The sequence below is a fragment of the Gigantopelta aegis genome, chromosome 11 (genome assembly GCF_016097555.1).
Source record: "Gigantopelta aegis isolate Gae_Host chromosome 11, Gae_host_genome, whole genome shotgun sequence".
NCBI classification, from domain to species: domain Eukaryota; kingdom Metazoa; phylum Mollusca; class Gastropoda; order Neomphalida; family Peltospiridae; genus Gigantopelta; species Gigantopelta aegis.
In genome coordinates, this window is record NC_054709.1 from 5,985,246 (window position 1) to 6,005,368 (window position 20,123).

A 20,123-nucleotide genomic window follows, 5' to 3' on the forward strand; every position below is an offset into this window, starting at 1 on the left:
AAAAGAATTAAACAACAACAACAACAAAACAACAAAAAACAACAAAGAGGAACCAAGAAACAAAGAAAGGGGTGGGGTGGAGGGTGAAAAAACGACAAGAAAACGTTCACGATAGCCTTTTTATTTTTACATGTATTCGTAGTACTAAAAAAAAAAAATAAAAAAATAAAAAATAAAAAAATAAAAAAATCAACACCTGATCCCTGACCTATATACTTGAGCATGATTATTTATCTTTGACACTGAACCCAAATACAGTTTCAACAGTATGCGTTCTTTGTGGATTGTGTTGGCTTTTGTCACTGAATATCTCGTTACGTTTTCAGGTAAAAGTTATTGTTTTACCTTAGAGAATAATTGTAACATTAATATAAATTATCTAACAATATGGTGCACGCATAATACTGACTGGTTTCGTGTTCACTCATAAATATTGGTATTTCATGTATTATTGTCATATGTTTCGAGTATTGCGCAGGTATACAAAAGATATCGATTGTGCGTGTCCGTGGGTGTGTTATGAATGTTACCCCCCCCCCCCCCCCCACCCCCTCTCCCTCTCTCTGTCTCTCTGTCTCTCTCTCTCTCTCTCTCTCTCTCTCTCTCTCTCGGTGGGCCCAATGGGCTATTTCTCGTTTCCGTCAGTGCACCACGACTGGTATATTAAGGGCCGTGGCATGTGCTATCCTGTCTGTGTTTGACATCCAAAAGGCGATGATTAATAATCAATGTGCCATGGATGGAGAAGAAGTGTCACGGTATATATACCCCCCCCCCCCCCCACTCACACACACACACTCGAATATATACATACACACGTGCATAAATGCATACATACATACATACACACATACACACATTATATGTGTGTGTATATGTATGTATGTATGTATGTATGCACGTATGCACGTATGTATGTATGTATGTATGTATGTATGTATGTATGTATGTATGCATGTATGTATGTATGTATTAGAGTTTTTTTTGTTGCTTGGTATATAACTGGAGGTTTTTTCAGTTGAAGCCTCGTGTCCGAATCTATTCGTGCATCACAATGCATCGTGTTACTTGTTTGTCAATAGAGGGATGTCATGGCAACGGGCTCAAGTATGTACTTTATTTAATTGTTACTCAATTATAAAAATATTATTGCAACTACTACTACTACTACCACTACCACTACTACCACTACCACCACCACCACCACTACGTCTACTACTACTCCTGCTACTGCTGCTAATACTAATTATTATTATTGTTATTATTATTATTATTATTATCATCATCATCATCATAATTATTGTTCTTATTATTGCTGTTAATATTATACTTACTATTATTGTTGTGAAAACAGTGTTTTGTATTTTCGTTGCCATAGCAACACTGTCATTCCTTAGGCGCTCACCTGGCGACTGTGACGACATACTAATTATTATTATTATCATCATCATCATCATCATCATCATCATCATTATTGTTCTTATTGTTGCTGTTAATATTATACTTATCAATTATTGACCGTCATTGAGGGTAATATCATGTTTTATGGACCGAAGAAATTCATATTGACCGAGGCCGAAATGCGGTCAATAATTGTTTTATTACATAATGTCATCCATAAGACTCGTATATTCCTGCTTTGTTTATCAGAATCAAAATACGCCAACACATAATTTCCCGCAATGCCTTAAAACGAAGGGATTTACTGACGTAACGTAATCCTATGACGTTGTATGACACGCAGTGGAATGCGGAAATAAACAGTTGAAACATTACTAAGACAAAAATCAAATTCGAGACATTATAACCAGCAAGAGTGTCAAAAATAATATTAAAAGCAAAATAAAACACAAAATGTGATAGCCTAAATCTTAACATACATTTATACTGAACAGTTACCGTTTACCTCCAAATGCATTTTTTTAATATAAGAATACAGATATATTCTCATTATGTAATAATAATTACTATTATTACATACCCATTAAATCTTACTATATAAATACAGCTCTGAATACAACTTTCCGTATTCAACTCAACTGCCGGAACTATACCGTATTCAACGATACTATTTTTAGCACATGGTTACCGGGAATGCCCTTCGCGATATCTAAACAAAGTTTGTGCTTGGTTTGTTTAAAATGTTATTTTGTACGACCTGTAAACAGCGTTGTTTGCTTGTTATAGGAATTTGACAGGCGGCAAGGTTAGTAGACTAGTTTTTATTTTAATGTGGCGCAGCATTGTAATAATATAGCTAATTTTGAATTTAAATGACGTCAGTATTCCATTGACGTCACTTTGCATCTCCTTAGGTCTCACTACACAGATGTCATCTGCCATTGAAACACATGTTAAACTGCCCAACTTCAAGCGAAGATTGCCCATAGAACTGGTTCTCGTTGGCACTAACAACATACACCATTGCGAACATAGGCCTACATTATATAAGTGTAGCAGTATCAGATTTTTTCACATTTCTCAAACACAGAAAGGAAAACAGCTACGGGTCGGTCCAGACAATTTATTCGATGTCACACAAAATGAAGACAAGGAAAAACACCCTACAAGAACAATAAAACAACAATAAATATCACATCATAGAATACATATAGAATTCATGTATATGTCACCAAGTAAAATAATTTACGTATACATATAACATTTATATCACAATTTAAGCAAATGTATATCTTTTAATCATATTCATCTCATCATAAAAATAATGTAAATTGAATTATCCTGCTTTAAATCCTAAGTATTTAATGCCAAACTATAAAAACATTTGATAACATAAAACAAATACATATAATAAGTACACTTGATGAACATGACAAATACAACTGGTCATATACCACAATTATACATGAAAAACTGATATTTGATAAACATAATACATAAAAACTCATACCAGGTAGATGACACCTGGGTGTAAGATAAACTGGATTCTCCAGCACACAGAAAGAGAACAGGACAATCTACAATTCAAATACAAGACATATAAAAGAAACTATTAACAATCACATATCGTTAAACATGATGAACTAAAACACATACACATACAAATACACATACACAATTAACATGACATTCAGATTGTAGTTTTTCTTTAAGCCAGCTATCTTGAACAAATATTAATTCAATGTAATTTAATCTATATACCCAATATAAATACTCATTACTTTATACATTCATAAAGTAATTAAACAATAACTAGCCACAGTACTTTCTAAGGGTGTTAACTAACAATGCATGTATACAAAACATACATATATTAAATAAAGCAAAATACAGACTAACCTTTCAGATAATATCCACTTTTAAATAATACTTTCAGTTCCACCTTTAAAAATGAAATCTGGCCTGACAATATAATCTTAGCAGGAGAAATAAACCTGAACACTAGAGACAAGTTGTTTTATTCCCTGATGGGCTTGGGAGAGGAGTTTGAGAACAATAGTTAACATGCAAGGCAAGTAACGTGCGTTAGTACAGTGTAAGCAGAAAGAAACGATTACCACAATTACAAGTTACCAGCCTATCGTTTGACATAACCTGGCTAAGGATAAAATAAAACATTAGTTACACAATAAGCTGACAGCAGGCAAGCTGTAAATAAAAACATACATTAATTACAAAAGCTGATAGCAGGCAATATCTGCAAATAAAACATTAAATACAAATCCTAACTAAAACAAATACCACATACTTCCACATAAGCATTTATTTTCACTCCAAAATTGAGAACATTTCCGTCTCAATTTTTTGCTATATGACCGCATCTGGCTGTAGTACCGGTCCGAACAGGTGGTTCATTAACCGATTCATTTCGGCTGTCACTTGCACTATATACCCATGTCCCAAAAGGTTGATGCACAATATTACAAAATAACATGGGCAAAATACAGCCAGAAGACTTACCATTAAACATACATATTGTTTTAATTCTTCACCATTTCCTAGAAGTGAATATGTGAACCATAACATGTGTCACAATTAGGAACTATAGTGGACTTTCATCAATCAACTCTCACCCGGAAGTGATCTGTGTAGTGAGACCGTATAATAACCATAAACAGGGTACATGACGTTTCCTTCCTGTTTTTTTTTTAACATTACTAATACACCTGGATGTGTTTGAACAAAATCTTGTGATTAAAAAATTGCACCTTTTACGAAATATGGATTTCTACTGAAATTACGGTAAGATATGCTATATTTATTGTGTACGAAGCCAAAACAAGGGTGCGAAAAGTGACTGTCGTCGACTTTAGCAACAATGCCGTCACATGCACCGTCTCCTCACGTAGAAAACTTGAATGAACTGTGTGACGGAACATGCTCTTAATTTTGTTTTCGCCTGTGGCGATATTAATTGTGTTAGAGGGCCGTGTGCAGTTTCATTGCACTTAGCCCAGGTGGGCAACTTGTTACGTAATACTTCTGCGCGACGGTCCTCGAGCTGTACTTTCTAATACACACCCAGCCAGGTGCGGAGGCCATGTGGCGAGTAGATACGTAATACCTCCGCGAGTGCGGTTTTTACAACCGTGATTTGGCGACGATGGCGACAGACAGTCTGACGATCAGAGAAAAATATACCGACTCTGGGAGAGGTGGAATATCAGATGATAGGTGAGGTACCGCGTTGTACCCCCAGGCGATATTCGCTGTCTCTGAGAGTTTTGAATAAATAGCTAGGGTTTAAAGATACGAGGAGAACCAAAAAGAAAGGCTCCCCGGGAACGTTAGTCCGTTTGGACTTTGGTAAATATATTATTTCTGCTCTGTTGTATAACCTTGATGTGATTGATGTGACTTTAAATATTTTAATACTGTATTATACCAATATTCTTTAGACAGTGTCTTCGGTCATCTGACGAAGTAAATCGTAGACTTATTGTTCTACCATTATACGAGTATTTGGTAATGTAAAGCTTAGCCAGTCATCCTAGAGGACCTAGGTAAACTGTAGGTTATTTTCTTTATTGTGATAGGTACCAGTATTAATTCTGTGTTACAAGGTTACTGAATGAGTAGTTAGGGTTAATTAAAAATTAACCAGTTAGGAATAGTGTTGTAATTCCTTTATTAATTAAGTTCCCCTGGAAGCGTTTCTCCATTATCGCACGTGTATGTGTTAGCGTTTCTCAATGATCACACGTGTGGGTGTTGTGTCACGGTGAAGTGATTAGCATATTGTGTAAACTAGACACCTAGAGATTAACTAATCAAGTGATCAGTTCTGGGTTGTTATTATTATTGTTATTAATTAACTACTGCGGCAGTACATTTGTCAGCGTAGGTTAATACAGATTCCAAAGAGTATTGTGTTTTTGTTGTGTTTTCTAGTGAACTAAACGTGCTATATTACATATACTTTATATAAGATCGTATCTCTGATCATACCTAGACGAGCCACACTCGGGTAAATACTGCTCGATACAGAGAGATCTAATAGATATACAGTTAGGAGAGATATTTGGATAATCGTGTTTTATTCGGTTACGGGTATTATAGAATCCCCTTGACAGGAGTAGAAAATTGAGGCGCTCGTCCCGGATCTGAAACGGGACATGCACATTTAAAAAAGTATTGTTTGTAAATGGGGGCTTTATAAATTATTTTTTACAAATTACTAGAAGTAGCAACGTTGTTCACTAGAAAATTAATTAATATTAAGTGCGTCATATCTAAACATGGATAAGAATTTGCTAGATAGGCCTACGCTCAGTGTAGTGGAGATTAAGCGAGCACGTAAGGCCGAATTAGTTGAAATCGCGGGTGAGCGAGAAATTGATTTAACATCAGCTAAAACCTTAGGTGATATAAAGACAATTATTATCCAGGATGTTTTTGGTGATAGTCCTGTTATGGAAGACAGTGAGATTGTTCCAGAGATAGAGATAAATGAGTTAAGTGTGGAACAACAGTTAGCTTTTAAAAAACTTGAGTACGAAAGACAAGAACGTGCATTAGATAGAGAGAGAGAGATAGAGAAGATAGAGAGAGAGGGATAGAGAGAGAAAGAGAAGAGAGGGATAGAGAAGAGAGAGATAGAGATAGAGAAGATAGAGAGAGGGATAGAGAGAGAGATAGAGAAAGAGAAAGAGAAAATACAGATAGAGAGAGAGAGAGAGAGAGAGAGAGAGAAGAGAGAGATAGGGATAAAGAATTCCAGTTAGCAAAATTAAAAGTGGAACATGAGTTAAAGTTGAATACTGAAGAAGTTAGACGTGAGGCAGGAAATGGTTTTAACATGTCGGAGGCTTATAGATCAGTGCCTGTATTTGATGACCAGGAGGTAGATATGTTCTTCCAACTTTTTCAACGGGCCGCTAAGCAGCTAAATTGTGCCGCAGTCTAAGTGGACATTGTTAGCCGTGTCTAGGTTTAAGGGGAAGGCTAGTGTAGCTTATAATTCAATGAGTGATGAGCGAGCAAGTCAGTACGACCTAGTTAAGGCGGCAGTGTTGAGGGCGTATGAATTACGACCTGAGGATTATCGTTTACGGTATAGCGAGTTGAAAAAAACGCAGGGTCAGTGTTATAGTGAGTTTGTGGCTAAGAAGGCAGGGATGTTTGATAAATGGGTTGTTTCTCATCAGGTAGAGTCATATACCGAGGTACGAGAGTTGTTGATCTTACAGGACATTAAAAATGGGTTACCAGTTAGCTTACATATTCATTTAGAGGATCGTGATGTCAAAAAGATAGAGGAGGCAGGCATAGTGGCAGATGATTACGTGTTAATACACAAAGCTCAGGCAGTACAGGGTAGCTCTTTACAACAGGGAGATAAGAAGAAATTTCAGCCAGGTTTTCCCGGGAAAGTAACTATCGGGGAGAGTCATCTAGTTGGTCAGCTAGTCAGGCAAGGAATGCACCTGGTGGGCAAAGTAAGGATAAGCCTGCATTATCAGCCAATGCACGAACTTTTCGTCCACATTGCAGTTACTGTAAAAAGATTAACCTTCTTGTCGGAGGACTGTTTTAAAAGGAAACGCGATAATGCGCAAGTGGTCGGTTTAGTGAGGTCAGCTCCGTTAGCGAGAGAGTTAATGGTTAGTCCCATGGCAGAGAAAGTAAACCCGTATGTGTCCACTGATATGGTTTGTGATGTGAAACAAAAATTGAGTCCTAAGGCAATATCAATCTATCGAGACACCGGCTGTAGTCAGTCGCTGATCACGCAATAGTGTTTAGCTGGTATAGAAAATTCCGATACAGGACGTAGTTTGGCTTTAACCTCAGTTACTGGAGAAATTATGGTTGTCCGGCTACATAACGTTTTCTTGTGTTCGAAGTTTGTGACGGGACCAGTCATTATGGGTGTTGTGAAGGACTTGCCTGTTGAAAACATAGGAGTTTTGTTGGGAAATGATTTGACTAGTCAGTGTTGTCAGCCGAAATGTGACCAATTGTTAATTAAAGACAGCACTTTACCAATAGAAGAGTGTGAGGTTGATGAGATTAAATATCCTGCGTGTGTAAAGACTAGGGCTATGGCCAGTAGGTTAGCACGAGACCCAGAGGATATTTGTGATTTGTCTGATACGTGTGTGAGCCATGAAATTGGAGTGGATGAGGTTATCAGTTAAATGGTAGATAAGTCAACTGAGGAATTAAATGTGGTGGAACCTGTTGATCTCCCGCAGAGGGGAATTGAGCCAGTTGTGTTTGATAGAGGGGATTTACCTTGTAATAGACAAGAGTTAATTCTAGAGCAGGGGGCTGATCCAAAATTGTTGGCAGCTCGCACTGCCTTGTTAACTGTGGACAAGGGAGTATTAATGAATAAGAGAGTTAGAGATAGAAAGGATAGGAAGCAACTGAGCCATGCTCAGAGCAAAATAAAATCAGTGTTTGATAGGAAGGCTAGGAGTCGGGAATTTAAACCAGGGGATAAGGTGCTGCTGTACCTTCCCATTAAACGGGATTCTGTGCAGAACAGGTATTTCGGGCCCTATGTTGTGCGCAAACGGGTTAATGAGACAGGGTATGTGAGAAACACTCCTGATAGGGTTAGGAAAAGTAGGTATTGTCACATCAATTTGCTAAAAGGTTATTTTGACAGACTGCCGATAGTTCCAGTGATACCGGTCCAAATTGAGAGTCACTCAATTTCCTGTGATGACGTCAAGACAGCAGAGATCAAATTAACCAACAGCCAGATGCTAGCAGACTTGAACCCCCAGCGAGCAAAGTTGACTACGTTGAAACAAGACAATGTTTCCATTTGTCAGGACCTTCCAACGGTTACCAACACCTTAAGCCAAGATGTGCGCTTGGAACCGAACGCTACACCGATTCGACAGCATGCCTATCAGAGAAAACCTGGAAAACGTGCGACACTGAAAAAGAAAGAAACGAAGTTCCAGTGGTCAGGTGAAGGCGAGAAGTCATTCAACCAATTCAAGCAGATGCGCTACTCGTCTCCCGTGATGGCAGCACCAGACTACCGAATGCCGTTCAGGCTAGCTGTGGGTGCCAGTGACGTGGGTGCTGGAGCTGTGCTGTTCCAAGAAGACGAAGACGGACTGGACCATCCTAATGAAAGCCTCCAACCAGAGAGTTTTGAGATGGAGTCTTCTCCTGCAAGAATACCCAATTACCATTGAACATATCAAGGGCACATCCAATGTAATCGCTGATGCCCTGTCCCGAAGTTGAACGTTATGATAATGTGTTGACATTCTTGATTTCTGTTTTGTTTTTATATATTTTATTTGTATACCAGGGACTCAGAGACTCAGTGTGATTACTGGTAGTCACCTTATTATTACATGTGTTATAAATGCCCGTATGCGTCGGTTAACGCACCTTTTTGTTTTAATGTAGTATATTTCCCTATTAGGAATAGGGAAATCCTAGGAGTAGAGGAAATATCCTTTTTGAGGTGGGTGTGTGTGACGGAACATGCTCTTAATTTTGTTTTCGCCTGTGGCGATATTAATTGTGTTAGAGGGCCGTGTGCAGTTTCATTGCACTTAGCCCAGGTGGGCAACTTTCTAATACACACCCAGCCAGGTGCGGAGGCCATGTGGCGAGTAGTTACGTAATACCTCCGCGAGTGCGGTTTTTACAACCGTGATTTGGCGACGATGGCGACAGACAGTCTGACGATCAGAGAAAAATATACCGACTCTGGGAGAGGTGGAATGACAGATGATAGGTGAGGTACCGCGTTGTACCCCCAGGCGATATTCGCTGTCTCTGAGAGTTTTGAATAAATAGCTAGGGTTTAGAGAAATCGAGGAGAACCAAAAAGGAAGGCTTCCCGGGAACGTTAGTCCGTTTGGACTTTGGTAAATATATTATTTCTGCTCTGTTGTATAACTTTGATGTGATTGATGTGACTTTAAATATTTTAATACTGTATTATACCAATATTCTTTAGACAGTGTCTTCGGTCATCTGACGAAGTAAATCGTAGACTTATTGTTCTACCATTATACGAGTATTTGGTGATATAAAGCTTAGCCAGTCATCCTAGAGGACCTAGGTAAACTGTAGGTTATTGTCTTTATTGTGATAGGTACCAGTATTAATTCTGTGTTACAAGGTTACTGAATGAGTAGTTAGGGTTAATTAAAAATTAACCAGTTAGGAATAGTGTTGTAATTCCTTTATTAATTAACTTCCCCTGGAAGCGTTTCTCCATTATCCAACGTGTGTGTGTTAGCGTTTCTCAATTATCACACGTGTGGGTGTTGTTTCACGGTGAAGTGATTAGCATATTGTGTAAACTAGACACCTAGAGATTAACTAATTAAGTGATTAGTTCTGGGTTGTTATTATTATTGTTATTAATTAACTACTGCGGCAGTACATTTGTCAGCGTAGGTTAATACAGATTCCAAAGAGTATTGTGTTTTTGTTGTGTTTACTAGTGAACTAAACGTGCTATATTACATATACTTTATATAAGATCGTATCTCTGATCATACCTAGACGAGCCACACTCGGGTAAATACTGCTCGATACAGAGAGATCTAATAGATATACAGTTAGGAGAGATATTTGGATAATCGTTTTTTATTCGGTTACGGGTATTATAGAATCCCCGTGACAAACTGTCAACCGGATTATTCAGTGGAGCAATGATTTATGGAGGCAAATTTAATATAAAGTTAAACTTTTCAGCAACGAATAATTCCATGAACATCAATGAAAGAAAACACACCGTTGACGACTCAGACAATTCTTGACATTTCTCTTCGTTGATAAAACTGGCACGCTGAAGGTTTTCTGACGTATTACGAACAAATTAAATATTATATTGTTCGTGAATTTTAGCTATTATATTGTCTTTAAAAGGCATTTCAAACAATATCATTAAAATTATAGATAACTTTTGACTCGTTCTTTCTTATTTCTGTTTATTGTTTAAATAGAACTATATTCCTATGTGTAATAATTGGTGGTTCTTCGGGCCGCGTAGTAACACAGCTGACCTAGTTGTGTAAATTATTGTTTTGTATTTTTGTTGCCATAGCAACACTGTCATTCCTTAGGCGCTCACCTGGCGACTGTGACGACATCAGAAGAGAACGCGTTCCTGGTTGGCTACCTCAAACAACAGCAAGGTACACGTAGCAATAAACTTGTTAAAGATTTTTAAATATATAGCATGTTTCCTCTCCATAAGTAAAAAAGTAAAGTTTGTTTTATTTAACGACGCCACTAGAGCACATTGATTTTTTATCTTATCATCGGCTATTGGACGTCAAACATATGGTCATTCTGACACTGTTTTTCAGAGGAAACCCGCTGTCGCCACATAGGCTACTCTTTTACGACAGGCAGCAAGGGATCTTTTATTTGCGCTTCCGACAGGCAGGATAGCACAAACCATGGCCTTTGTTGAACCAGTTATGGATCACTGGGGGGGGGGGGGGGGGGGGGGGGAGCAGTCCTGGAGAAAATCCTCAAATTCGGGCAAAAACAATAGAGATATTCGGGAAAAATTAGCTGGCCTGAAAAGATTTTCAGCATGTATTTTCATTATTCTTCCCAAAATATTAGTTGTAATCCACGTAAACATGCCTGGCGATTCATTTGCAACCCCATATAGCTATTTGGCAGTAATGCTATTACGAATAAACGTTGTAATCCAGATTCGGGCACTTTCGTTTCATTCGAGCAAAAACCAGCCTGCGTCCCCCCCCCCCCCCCCCCCACCCCCCATCCCAACAAAAATGGGACCCCGCACGCCTATGTTCCTCTCTAACCTCTAAGGCTCAACATCAAAATAAACAAATGTTTGACATTCAGTTGCCGATGATTAATAAATTAAGCTGCTCTAGTAGTGTTGTTAAACAAAACAAACATTAACTATATGTTACAAGATCTCCTTTCGTTCGCTCAAGCCGAGTTGATTATTAAATAATTAAAATTTTCTTTATGAGAATACGAAAACTCGATCATCTAGACTGACTCTATAAGTTATAACTACTTTTATATATGTATAATAATATTAAAGACCAGTGGTGGATCTAGAAAATAATATGAGGGGGTGGCTGGATTGAGATGGAGTGAACCGGTGGCTGAGCCATGGTGAAGGTTCCTGGGGCAAAGCCCCCTGAAATTTCAGCATTCTGGACATTTTAGAGCGTTATTTCACTGATTTCCAAGGATCTAATTCTTAATTAATAATTCCATAAAGTTGATACAAATTTGTTTGCCGTTTTGCTGATTCATACCAAAATATATAGAAAACGATTTAATTTTGTCCTTACCGATGCCAGCCATATTCTGTTCAATTGTACACCTGATTGACAACAAGGCGGAATGAATGAATGTTTAACGACACCCCAGCACGAAAAATACATCGGCTATTGGGTGTCAAACTATGATAATGCAAACAAATAAAGTGATGACCAACATCAATATAAAAATTCAAGAGTTAAATAAAAACAGTGTAAAGAACGGTGCAAAAATACAAATATCACAGACAGATACTGACTTTTACTCAAAATTTCAATTTGTGCTGTATTGGCCATTCTCAAAGAGAATGTTACACCCCTGCACCACGATGAGGTTACAACATATTATGTTCGCTAACGGAATGGCTTTATATGCATCTTGCTGAACAAAACTTTAAAGTAAAGGTATATGTTTAGAATGAACAGAAAAAAAAATTGCCTAGGAAGGGAGGGGGTGGCTAGCCACCCTATTCACACCCCTGGATCCGCCACTGAAGACCTATTCGTTGATAACCATACATGGTTTACTTTGTATCTTACATATGTAATTGTATTGTACCTACACTTGTGAGACGTTTGTACAATCAACTGAATTAAAGTGTCTTCTTCTTTTTTTTAGAGTTTGTCTGTTTACTGTTTCAAAAATGTATTGAATCAAATAAGACTTTTAAAGTGTTGTTTTAACAAATAATATCAATATAATATCTGTTTTTCACTCAAACATTTATTGAAGCAAATCAATTTTTAAAGTGTTATTTTGGCAAATAATATCAATGTTGTGCGGGTATTATTCCAAAATTTATTGAAACAATTGAGATGTTTAAAATTTTGATTTGTCAGATAATATAAATGTCATACCTGCTTTTTTGAAAATGTAGTAAAGAAAATATAGATCGAAAAAATATCAAGGTCATATTTTTTTTCGAAAATAATCAATTGAAGCAAATGAGATATTTGCTTTTAAACTGTTGTTTTGTGAAATAATATAAATGTGCGTAATTAATTTTTTTTCTTTTGAAAATGTAATCGGAGCAAATGAGATTTTTAAAGTGTTCATTTGACAAATAATATCATTGTCGTACTTGTTTTGTTTTTATCAAAATATATTGAAGAAAATTAAATTTGTTAAAGTCATGTTTTGACAAATGATACCAATGTTGTACCTTGTTTTTTCTCTCAAAATTTTATTAAAGCAAATGAGATTTTTTAAGTGTTGTTTTGACAAATAATATCATTGTCATACATGTTTTTCTGAACGTTTCTTGAAGTAAATGATATTAACGTTGTAGGCCCACATGTTTTTGGGGGTTTTTTAATTTTAAATTTTTCTAAAAAATTTTTTTAATTTTATTTAATTTTATATTTTTTGTTGAAGCAAATTCATGATTTTTTGTTTGTTTTTGTTGTGACAGCTGAAATAAACGACCTAACAAAATATTTCCTGGGAATACATACGATGAAATATATGTGGATTTAACCAATCAGCTGTTTTGTATTAAAACTACTTAGGCGCAGAACACATTGAATCTGGATTTGGTGAGTCTGAGTCTGGCAAGTTTGGCGCTGTCAAAATATAGCGCATGTTCTATGTCGTCTGCTGCCAGACCTGTAGTTGGTCTCAGACCACAATTAATTACACTATGTTTTTTTCATGTAGCCCCAGTGGCTGTAGCACTTGTATTACTTTCACCAGGCCATTAACATTTCACAAGAAACGTTACCTGCATGGGGTCAGTGAGCACTCAAAAGGACGGCCCCTGTTGTCCAGCTCTTTTTAACGTTATAGCAATGTAAATAAACACACGTGAGCTAAAGGACCGAATCACACCCATTTCTGTGCATTTTAAATATGTTGCATGACTTCAAGGTGCTGTGGGGAACAGTATGTAGTATCCAGTGTAAACCAAGTGCACATATTCACTAACTGCATCCTCTTCCCTGTCAAACCCAGTGGAACAATCCAGCGTACAAGAAAACTATATTTTCTCGCATTCATTTCCGTATTTTGGCCAACGAAATGGGTGGACAACTCTAGTCTGAGGCCAGTTAGCGCCATCATAGACGCGGTATGTTTTGATTTCAATGTGTTTCTTTTTGGACCGCTGGGAGGAACGTAGCCCAGTGGTTAAGCACTCGCTTGATGCTCAGTCGGTTTTGGTCCGATCCCCGTCGGTGGCCCCATTGGGGTATTTCTCACTCCAGCCAGTGCACCACGACTGGTATATCAAACGCCGTCTATGGGATGGTGCATATAATTGATCCCTTGCTTCTAATGGAGAAGTGTAGCGGGTTTTCTTAGACTATATGTAAAAATTACCAGATGTTTGACATCCAATAGCCGACGATTAATAAATCAATGTGTTCTAGAGGTGTCGTTAAACAAAACAAACTTTTACTTTTTCTACCAGTACCGTAGTCACCAGACCCAGCCACAGTAGCAGTGTGTTTTAAGCCGTTTAAATTTGTTCTGTAAAACGTCTAGCAGTGAGCGTTACCAAAAGAGGAACGTGCATGATATATATACTCCAAGTCACACAACCCGTGCAACTATGCCCTTATGAGGTCAACAACCTTACAGTTACATGTACATAATTGTAGAATATTAAATGAGCTTCCATTTCGTATTATCATTATGTCCCGAGTGAAGTAATGTTCATTTGCCACGAGCTTTAGCGAGTGACAATGGAAATTATTTTACGAGGGACATAAACATGATACGAAATGGTAACGAGTTTAATATTCTATTTACTACCCATAATCAATCTTAATTTATATCACTCATCTCGTTTGGTTGACGTTCCTGTCAGGTTGTAGTGCTCCAATCGATGACGTCACGAAGTGTCACACCTCACTTGGCGTGTTAGTGGGACGTATAACTTTGATATTATGTACTAAGATATTTTTAACCAAATGGGTAATAATAATAATTATTATTATTATTTTATTTACAGCAATATTCTTTGGATATGATTTGTGGCTTGGGGCCAGCGATTCATTATTGGATAAAACATGGCGCTGGGTAGCTGACGACAATTCGCTAGTGACGTATTCGGACTGGTCGCCAGGGCAACCTGATGGTTCGTATCAGGGTCTGGAGCGTTGCCTCGAATACGAGGCTCAGTACGATCTACACTGGAATGACGACGAATGCGAGGACCACGACTTCTTTATTTGCGAAAGACCGTGAGTAAATCCCGGGGCGTCATTCACATTGCAGGGGCAACGCGACAGGGGGTGGGGAGGGGGGCGAGGACCACGACTTTTTTTTATTTGCGAAAGACCGTGAGTAAAACTCGGGGCGTCATTAACAGCACAGGGGCAAAGGAACAGGTGGTGTGGGGGGGGGGGGGGGGGGGGGGGGGGGGGGGGGGGGGGGGGGGGGGGGGGGGGGGGGGGGGGGGGGGCGAGGACCATGACTTCTTTATTTGCGAAAGACATAGTACTTACATACATAGTGCTGGTTGCCCCCCAATATGGCCCCCCCCCCCCATAAAATCCTGGCTACGCACTATGTATGTATGTATGTACACCATGTATGTAGGCCTATGTGTGTATGTATGATTTTATAAACCTTAATACAGCTTAAAAAAAAAAATCATTGACTCCGCCCCCCCCCCCCCCCCCCCCCCCCACCCTACGCCACTGTAGGAGCAACGGAACAGGGGATGGGGTGGGAGGCGAGGCCACGGTACCCCAGTTTTCCCTGTTATTGTGCTCAGAATGCCGTATTTAAAAACCTAAAATTCAAACTCGTCTAAAGGGAGCATGACCCGAACCCCCTCTGACAGGTCCAACTCCCTTTGACAGATCCGGGTCATCAGACGGAGTGTGTCCTCCCCTCCTCCGCCGCTGTCAAATTGCACTTTCAAATACACTCCACGGGCCATGAATTGCATCGTCATTACAAGGTGCTTGCGTCGCAGGATCGACCCACCTCAGTGGATCCATTCAGCTGTTTTGTTTCCCCGTTTCAACCAGTGTACCACAACTGGTCAAAAGCCGTGGTATGTGCTTTCCTGTCTGTGGGAAAATGCATATAAAAGATCCCTTGCTGCTAATAGAAAAATGCAGCGGGTTTCTTCCGATGACTACAGGTCAAAATTACCATATGTTTGACATCCAATAGCCAGTGATTAATTAATGTGCTTTTGTGGTGTCGTTAAACAAAACAAACTTTAACATTTTGCACTGGGAAATCGCAGTGTTGCACCATGGTTCCCATACAACATGTAACACGTCGCAGATCGCTACACGGATAAGACGTAAATCATGTTACCGTACATTTCCACTTTGTCGATCCTGCGCAGACCATCTACTATCATATTAAAAAAGAGGAAAAAAAAACACAACAGAAAAACCGTCCCCCAACCCACAAACCCACCCCCACCCCCCCACAACCCCCCAAACAAACTTGTCTTTGTTTGCGACCCTGCGATATGCTATAGGTTTTACCGGAACCATGACCAATGTGAGGATATGAAATCATTTGACCCGTGGATGTGGGGCGCTGTGCTTCGTGTATAGGAGGACTGCCACTCCCCAGGACTACGTAATACCCACTTAGCCTAATATTTACATCGGATCTGTTTTGATAATTTAATAATACGATTTCCTATGCGTTTAAACTTATTGTTGTAGATGTGTGTGCGCGCGTGCACGTGCATATATATATATATATATATATATATATATATATATATATATATGCATGCGCGCGCGCGCGTGTGTGTGTGTGTGTGTGCATACATATATGATTGTGTATTTACATGCCAATTAACTGATTCCATTATGTTTAGGCAAACGGACTGCGTATACGTTTTCATTTTTGTTGACAGATTCAATCCACCGACACCACCACTGCTACCCCATGTTGGCTGACAGAAGTTCAAATCGTCAGGGTGGTAACTAAACGGGAAGCCCGGTGGTATGAATGACTTCATTGTAATAAAAGCTGGAAACAGAAATATAAATGTCTATGTTTCTTCTCTAGTAATGCACCTTTCATTTCCAAGACTTTTTGTCACGGTCCCCATGTCTAGTGGGATTGAAAACATTAGAGCGATTTAATCATAACTGGGATATTTTGTTTTAGGTCATTTAACGATTCAAGGCACCACTGTTACAGAAGCCCTAAGATTGACCTAAACCATGATTTCAGTCTAAACCCTTCCAGTATTACAGGGGCCTAATTCACAAAGGTCTCTTAGGCTCTGCCAGACAACAAAGCATCCTCTTTGCAAGTCTTTTAGCATTACATTGTGAGATCGCAAAGTTGCGAGAATTGAGTGAATTAGGCTCCAGGCTATGCACTTAAGTTGATCTTAGGGCTAAGATTGCTTTGTGGAACGGGGCTCTGCTCCTTAAATGTAGGTCATTTTATAGCATCCCGCTGGCAGTAGAACAACATTGCATTACTAACTAGCTCAAGTCAAAAGCTGCCCCTCCCTACCCCCCCCCCCCCGTTAAAAAAACACTCGAAAGAAACCCATAACAAAACCAAATAAATAACAACAGTAAAAATAACCCAAACGACACCCCCTAAAATAAACAAAACAACCACCACAAATCCCACCCCCCAAAAAAACAACAACAACAACAAAACCCCAAAACCCCCAACCCAACAAACTACCCCAAACCAAACAAAAACAGTACAAAGCAAAACTAGATGATGCATTTTCTATATGTTTTTATTAAAATATTCCAGATATTATGGCCTTAACATAGCCATCGGAAGAGCAGGGGTTGGAGCGGGGGACATATAATTCATTGGCACCTATGTTGAAAATCAAATTAATATGTAAGCGCCTGCCTTCTCCCCCTTTGCTGCCATTTTCCAACGCCTGAGCTAAATCTGAGACAGTTTTAAATGTATGTAGAGTTCATGCACGATATGGAGACCTACATTGGAATCAAATATTTCTTCAGTAAAAATAAATATTGATAATTTACACAGAGACGAAGCAAAATATACGACGGTGTGATGCCTTTACAGTTTGAATTCTAATCATTTGAAGATGGGCGAAGATTTTGCTTTGTGAAAGATAATTACTTTAGGTCTCACTACACAGATGTCATCTGCCATTGAAACCCATGTTAAACTGCCCAACTTCAAGCGAAGATTGCCCATAGAACAGGTTCTCGTTGGCACAAACAACATACACCATTGCGAATATACATTATATAAGCATTTATTTTCACTCCAAAATTGAGAACATTTCCGTCTCAGTTTTTTTGCTATATGACTGCATCTGGCTGTAGTACCGGTCCGAACAGGTGGTTCATTAACCGATTCACTCCGGCTGTCACTTGCGCTATATACCCATGTCCCAAAAGGTCGATGCACAATATTACAAAATAACATGGGCAAAATACAGCCAGAAGGCTTACCCATTAAACATACATATTGTTTTAATTCTTCACCATTTCCTAGAAGTGAATATGTGAACCATAACATGTGTCACAATTAGGAACTATAGTGGACCCATGATGAATGAACTCTCACCCGGAAGTCATCTGTGTAGTGAGACCTTAAAGAAATCTTTCTACTTCCTACTCATAATTGTAAGAACAATTCTGATTGGCTGTTGCTCAGAAATCTCTAGTTGGTTGTTTTGTAAAAGTATTTCGTTTCTAACTGGTCTGACTCGAAATTGTCACGTATTTGGAATTCTAAGAAGGATTCTGATTGGTCGCTATTGGGAATTCATAGAAGGATTCTGATTGGTTGTTAGTGGTGATTTTTCGAAGGCTTCCTCGTCACACTGCGCACGAACAGGGCCAGACAAATCATGAGCAGAATGAAGATCACAGCTGACAACGAGGCTACGATCGCTACCATCGGCGTTGAATGTACACACACCTTTTCATTTGTCTTTTCCACTGAAATCATAAAATATGGAATACGAATACAATATTAAAAGATAACGACTCCCAAAAAACGAAACAAAACAACAACAATCATCTGAGAGTACTGCTAAAGAAATACACGTCCCCTACTGGGTCGAACACATTTTTGTATCTCCTAAGTTCAAGGGCCATACAAAAATAGAGATCGGCTATTAGGTGTCATACAAGATAATCAAAAATGTGTAAATAGCCATGACAGTTTAAAGTTTGTTTTGTTTAACGACACCGCTAGCGCACACACACACACAGAAAGAGAGAGAGACGGATATATATATATATATATATATATATAACCGATCAACAATCGGAAGAGAGAAACACATACAGACTCGGACAGACAGATAGATAGAAATACAGACAACCAGGACCCATGCTTATAAAACGTTTAGGTAGTACTAAACCAAACAACTTCCGGCTGGGTCAAAATTCGATAGACTTTTGATAGAGAAGTGAACACCAGAAGTCCTGTGATTGGTTATAAATGTGAGTGTGTTGTTTGTAAAAAATAATAGTTTCATCTGGGTAAAAAAAAAATGCAATTTTATTTCATCTAGTACCAATGTGTCAAGTAACCTTGTGCTTAAAACATGTATGGGGTACCTGTAAACAAAAGTACTCGAATTTTGTGCGGAACTAAGATAGTCATAGACGCTACCCGTTATCTCAGAAACGAGCAGCTTGACCCCCAATTTTATCTGATTCACTTTAAGTGTGAGGGGTGGTAGTATTTATATCTGTGGCGTTTATGTCGATTGATACGCTACAGGTAGTTTTAGCCACATATGTTACTATTTTCGTCTATGGGATTTGATTTGGTAGTATACACCCTTTAGGGCCGAATTTACAGGCTTTTAACTACGTACATTTACTAGGCTTAAACACCTGCGTTTAAGTAAAGCAGGCTTCGTAAATTCAGCCCTATGAGTCCAGACTCAATCTCTATACAACGCCACAGGCATACAGTTTGTATTGCGTTGTCATGACATTAGTGTCTCGGACTCTATTAGAGTCTTGGTTCTAGACTTTTGTAAGTTTTATCAAGCACCAGGCCAGAACAATCACCTTTAGTTGGGATGCTAGAAAATGCGTTATTGACGTTCAGAAGAACGCTCATATCGTTCGTCTGAGACTGGTCCCCGGTGGCTCTCTTCCTCCGAGCGGAGCACTGAACCTGAAATAGAACACAACATCATCGTCGTCGTCATCATCATTCATATCAATTTTTATCATCATCACCATCATTCATAACCATTGTCAACATCATCATTCATAACCATTGTTATGATCATCATCATCATCACCATCATCATCATCACCATCATTCATAAGCATTGTTATCATCATGAGCATCACCATCATCATCATTCAACCATTGTTATGATCATCATCACCATCATCATCATTATCATCACCATCATTCATAAGCATTGTTATTATGATCATCATCATCACCATCATTCATAACCATTGTTATCATCATCATCATCATCATCATCATTCATAACCATT

At 38.6% G+C, this 20,123-nt stretch overlaps 2 protein-coding genes across 2 annotated transcripts in view; one reads left to right on the forward strand and one right to left on the reverse strand.

Moving 5' to 3' along the window:
- LOC121385684 (perlucin-like) lies at positions 1–16,672 on the forward strand. The gene is made up of 5 exons (XM_041516452.1): positions 1–326; positions 1,019–1,107; positions 10,499–10,589; positions 14,660–14,891; positions 16,544–16,672. The coding sequence occupies exons 1-5, from the start codon at positions 269–271 to the stop codon at positions 16,584–16,586; spliced, it is 513 nt and encodes a 170-aa protein (XP_041372386.1). The 5' UTR covers positions 1–268; the 3' UTR covers positions 16,587–16,672.
- Positions 16,673–18,115: 1,443 nt separating this feature from the next.
- The window catches only part of LOC121385584 (EGF-like domain-containing protein 2), a 38,955-nt gene continuing 36,947 nt past the window's right edge, over positions 18,116–20,123 (reverse strand). Inside the window, exons 15-16 of the mRNA XM_041516322.1 lie at positions 19,677–19,785; positions 18,116–18,587 (exon numbers count right to left, since the gene is read on the reverse strand). Coding sequence (XP_041372256.1) covers positions 18,436–18,587; positions 19,677–19,785 — 261 coding nt within the window. The 3' untranslated portion in view covers positions 18,116–18,435. The remainder of the gene's footprint in view (positions 18,588–19,676; positions 19,786–20,123) is intronic.

Bases quoted from the DNA above. Each gene is read 5' to 3' on its own strand.
- LOC121385684 (XM_041516452.1), top strand. From the start codon at position 269: ATGCGTTCTTTGTGGATTGTGTTGGCTTTTGTCACTGAATATCTCGTT. The intron at 327-1,018 runs GTAAAAGTTATT...AGGTTTTTTCAG, and splicing joins ATATCTCGTTACGTTTTCAG to TTGAAGCCTCGTGTCCGAAT. The intron at 10,590-14,659 runs GTACACGTAGCA...TTTTATTTACAG, and splicing joins CTACCTCAAACAACAGCAAG to CAATATTCTTTGGATATGAT.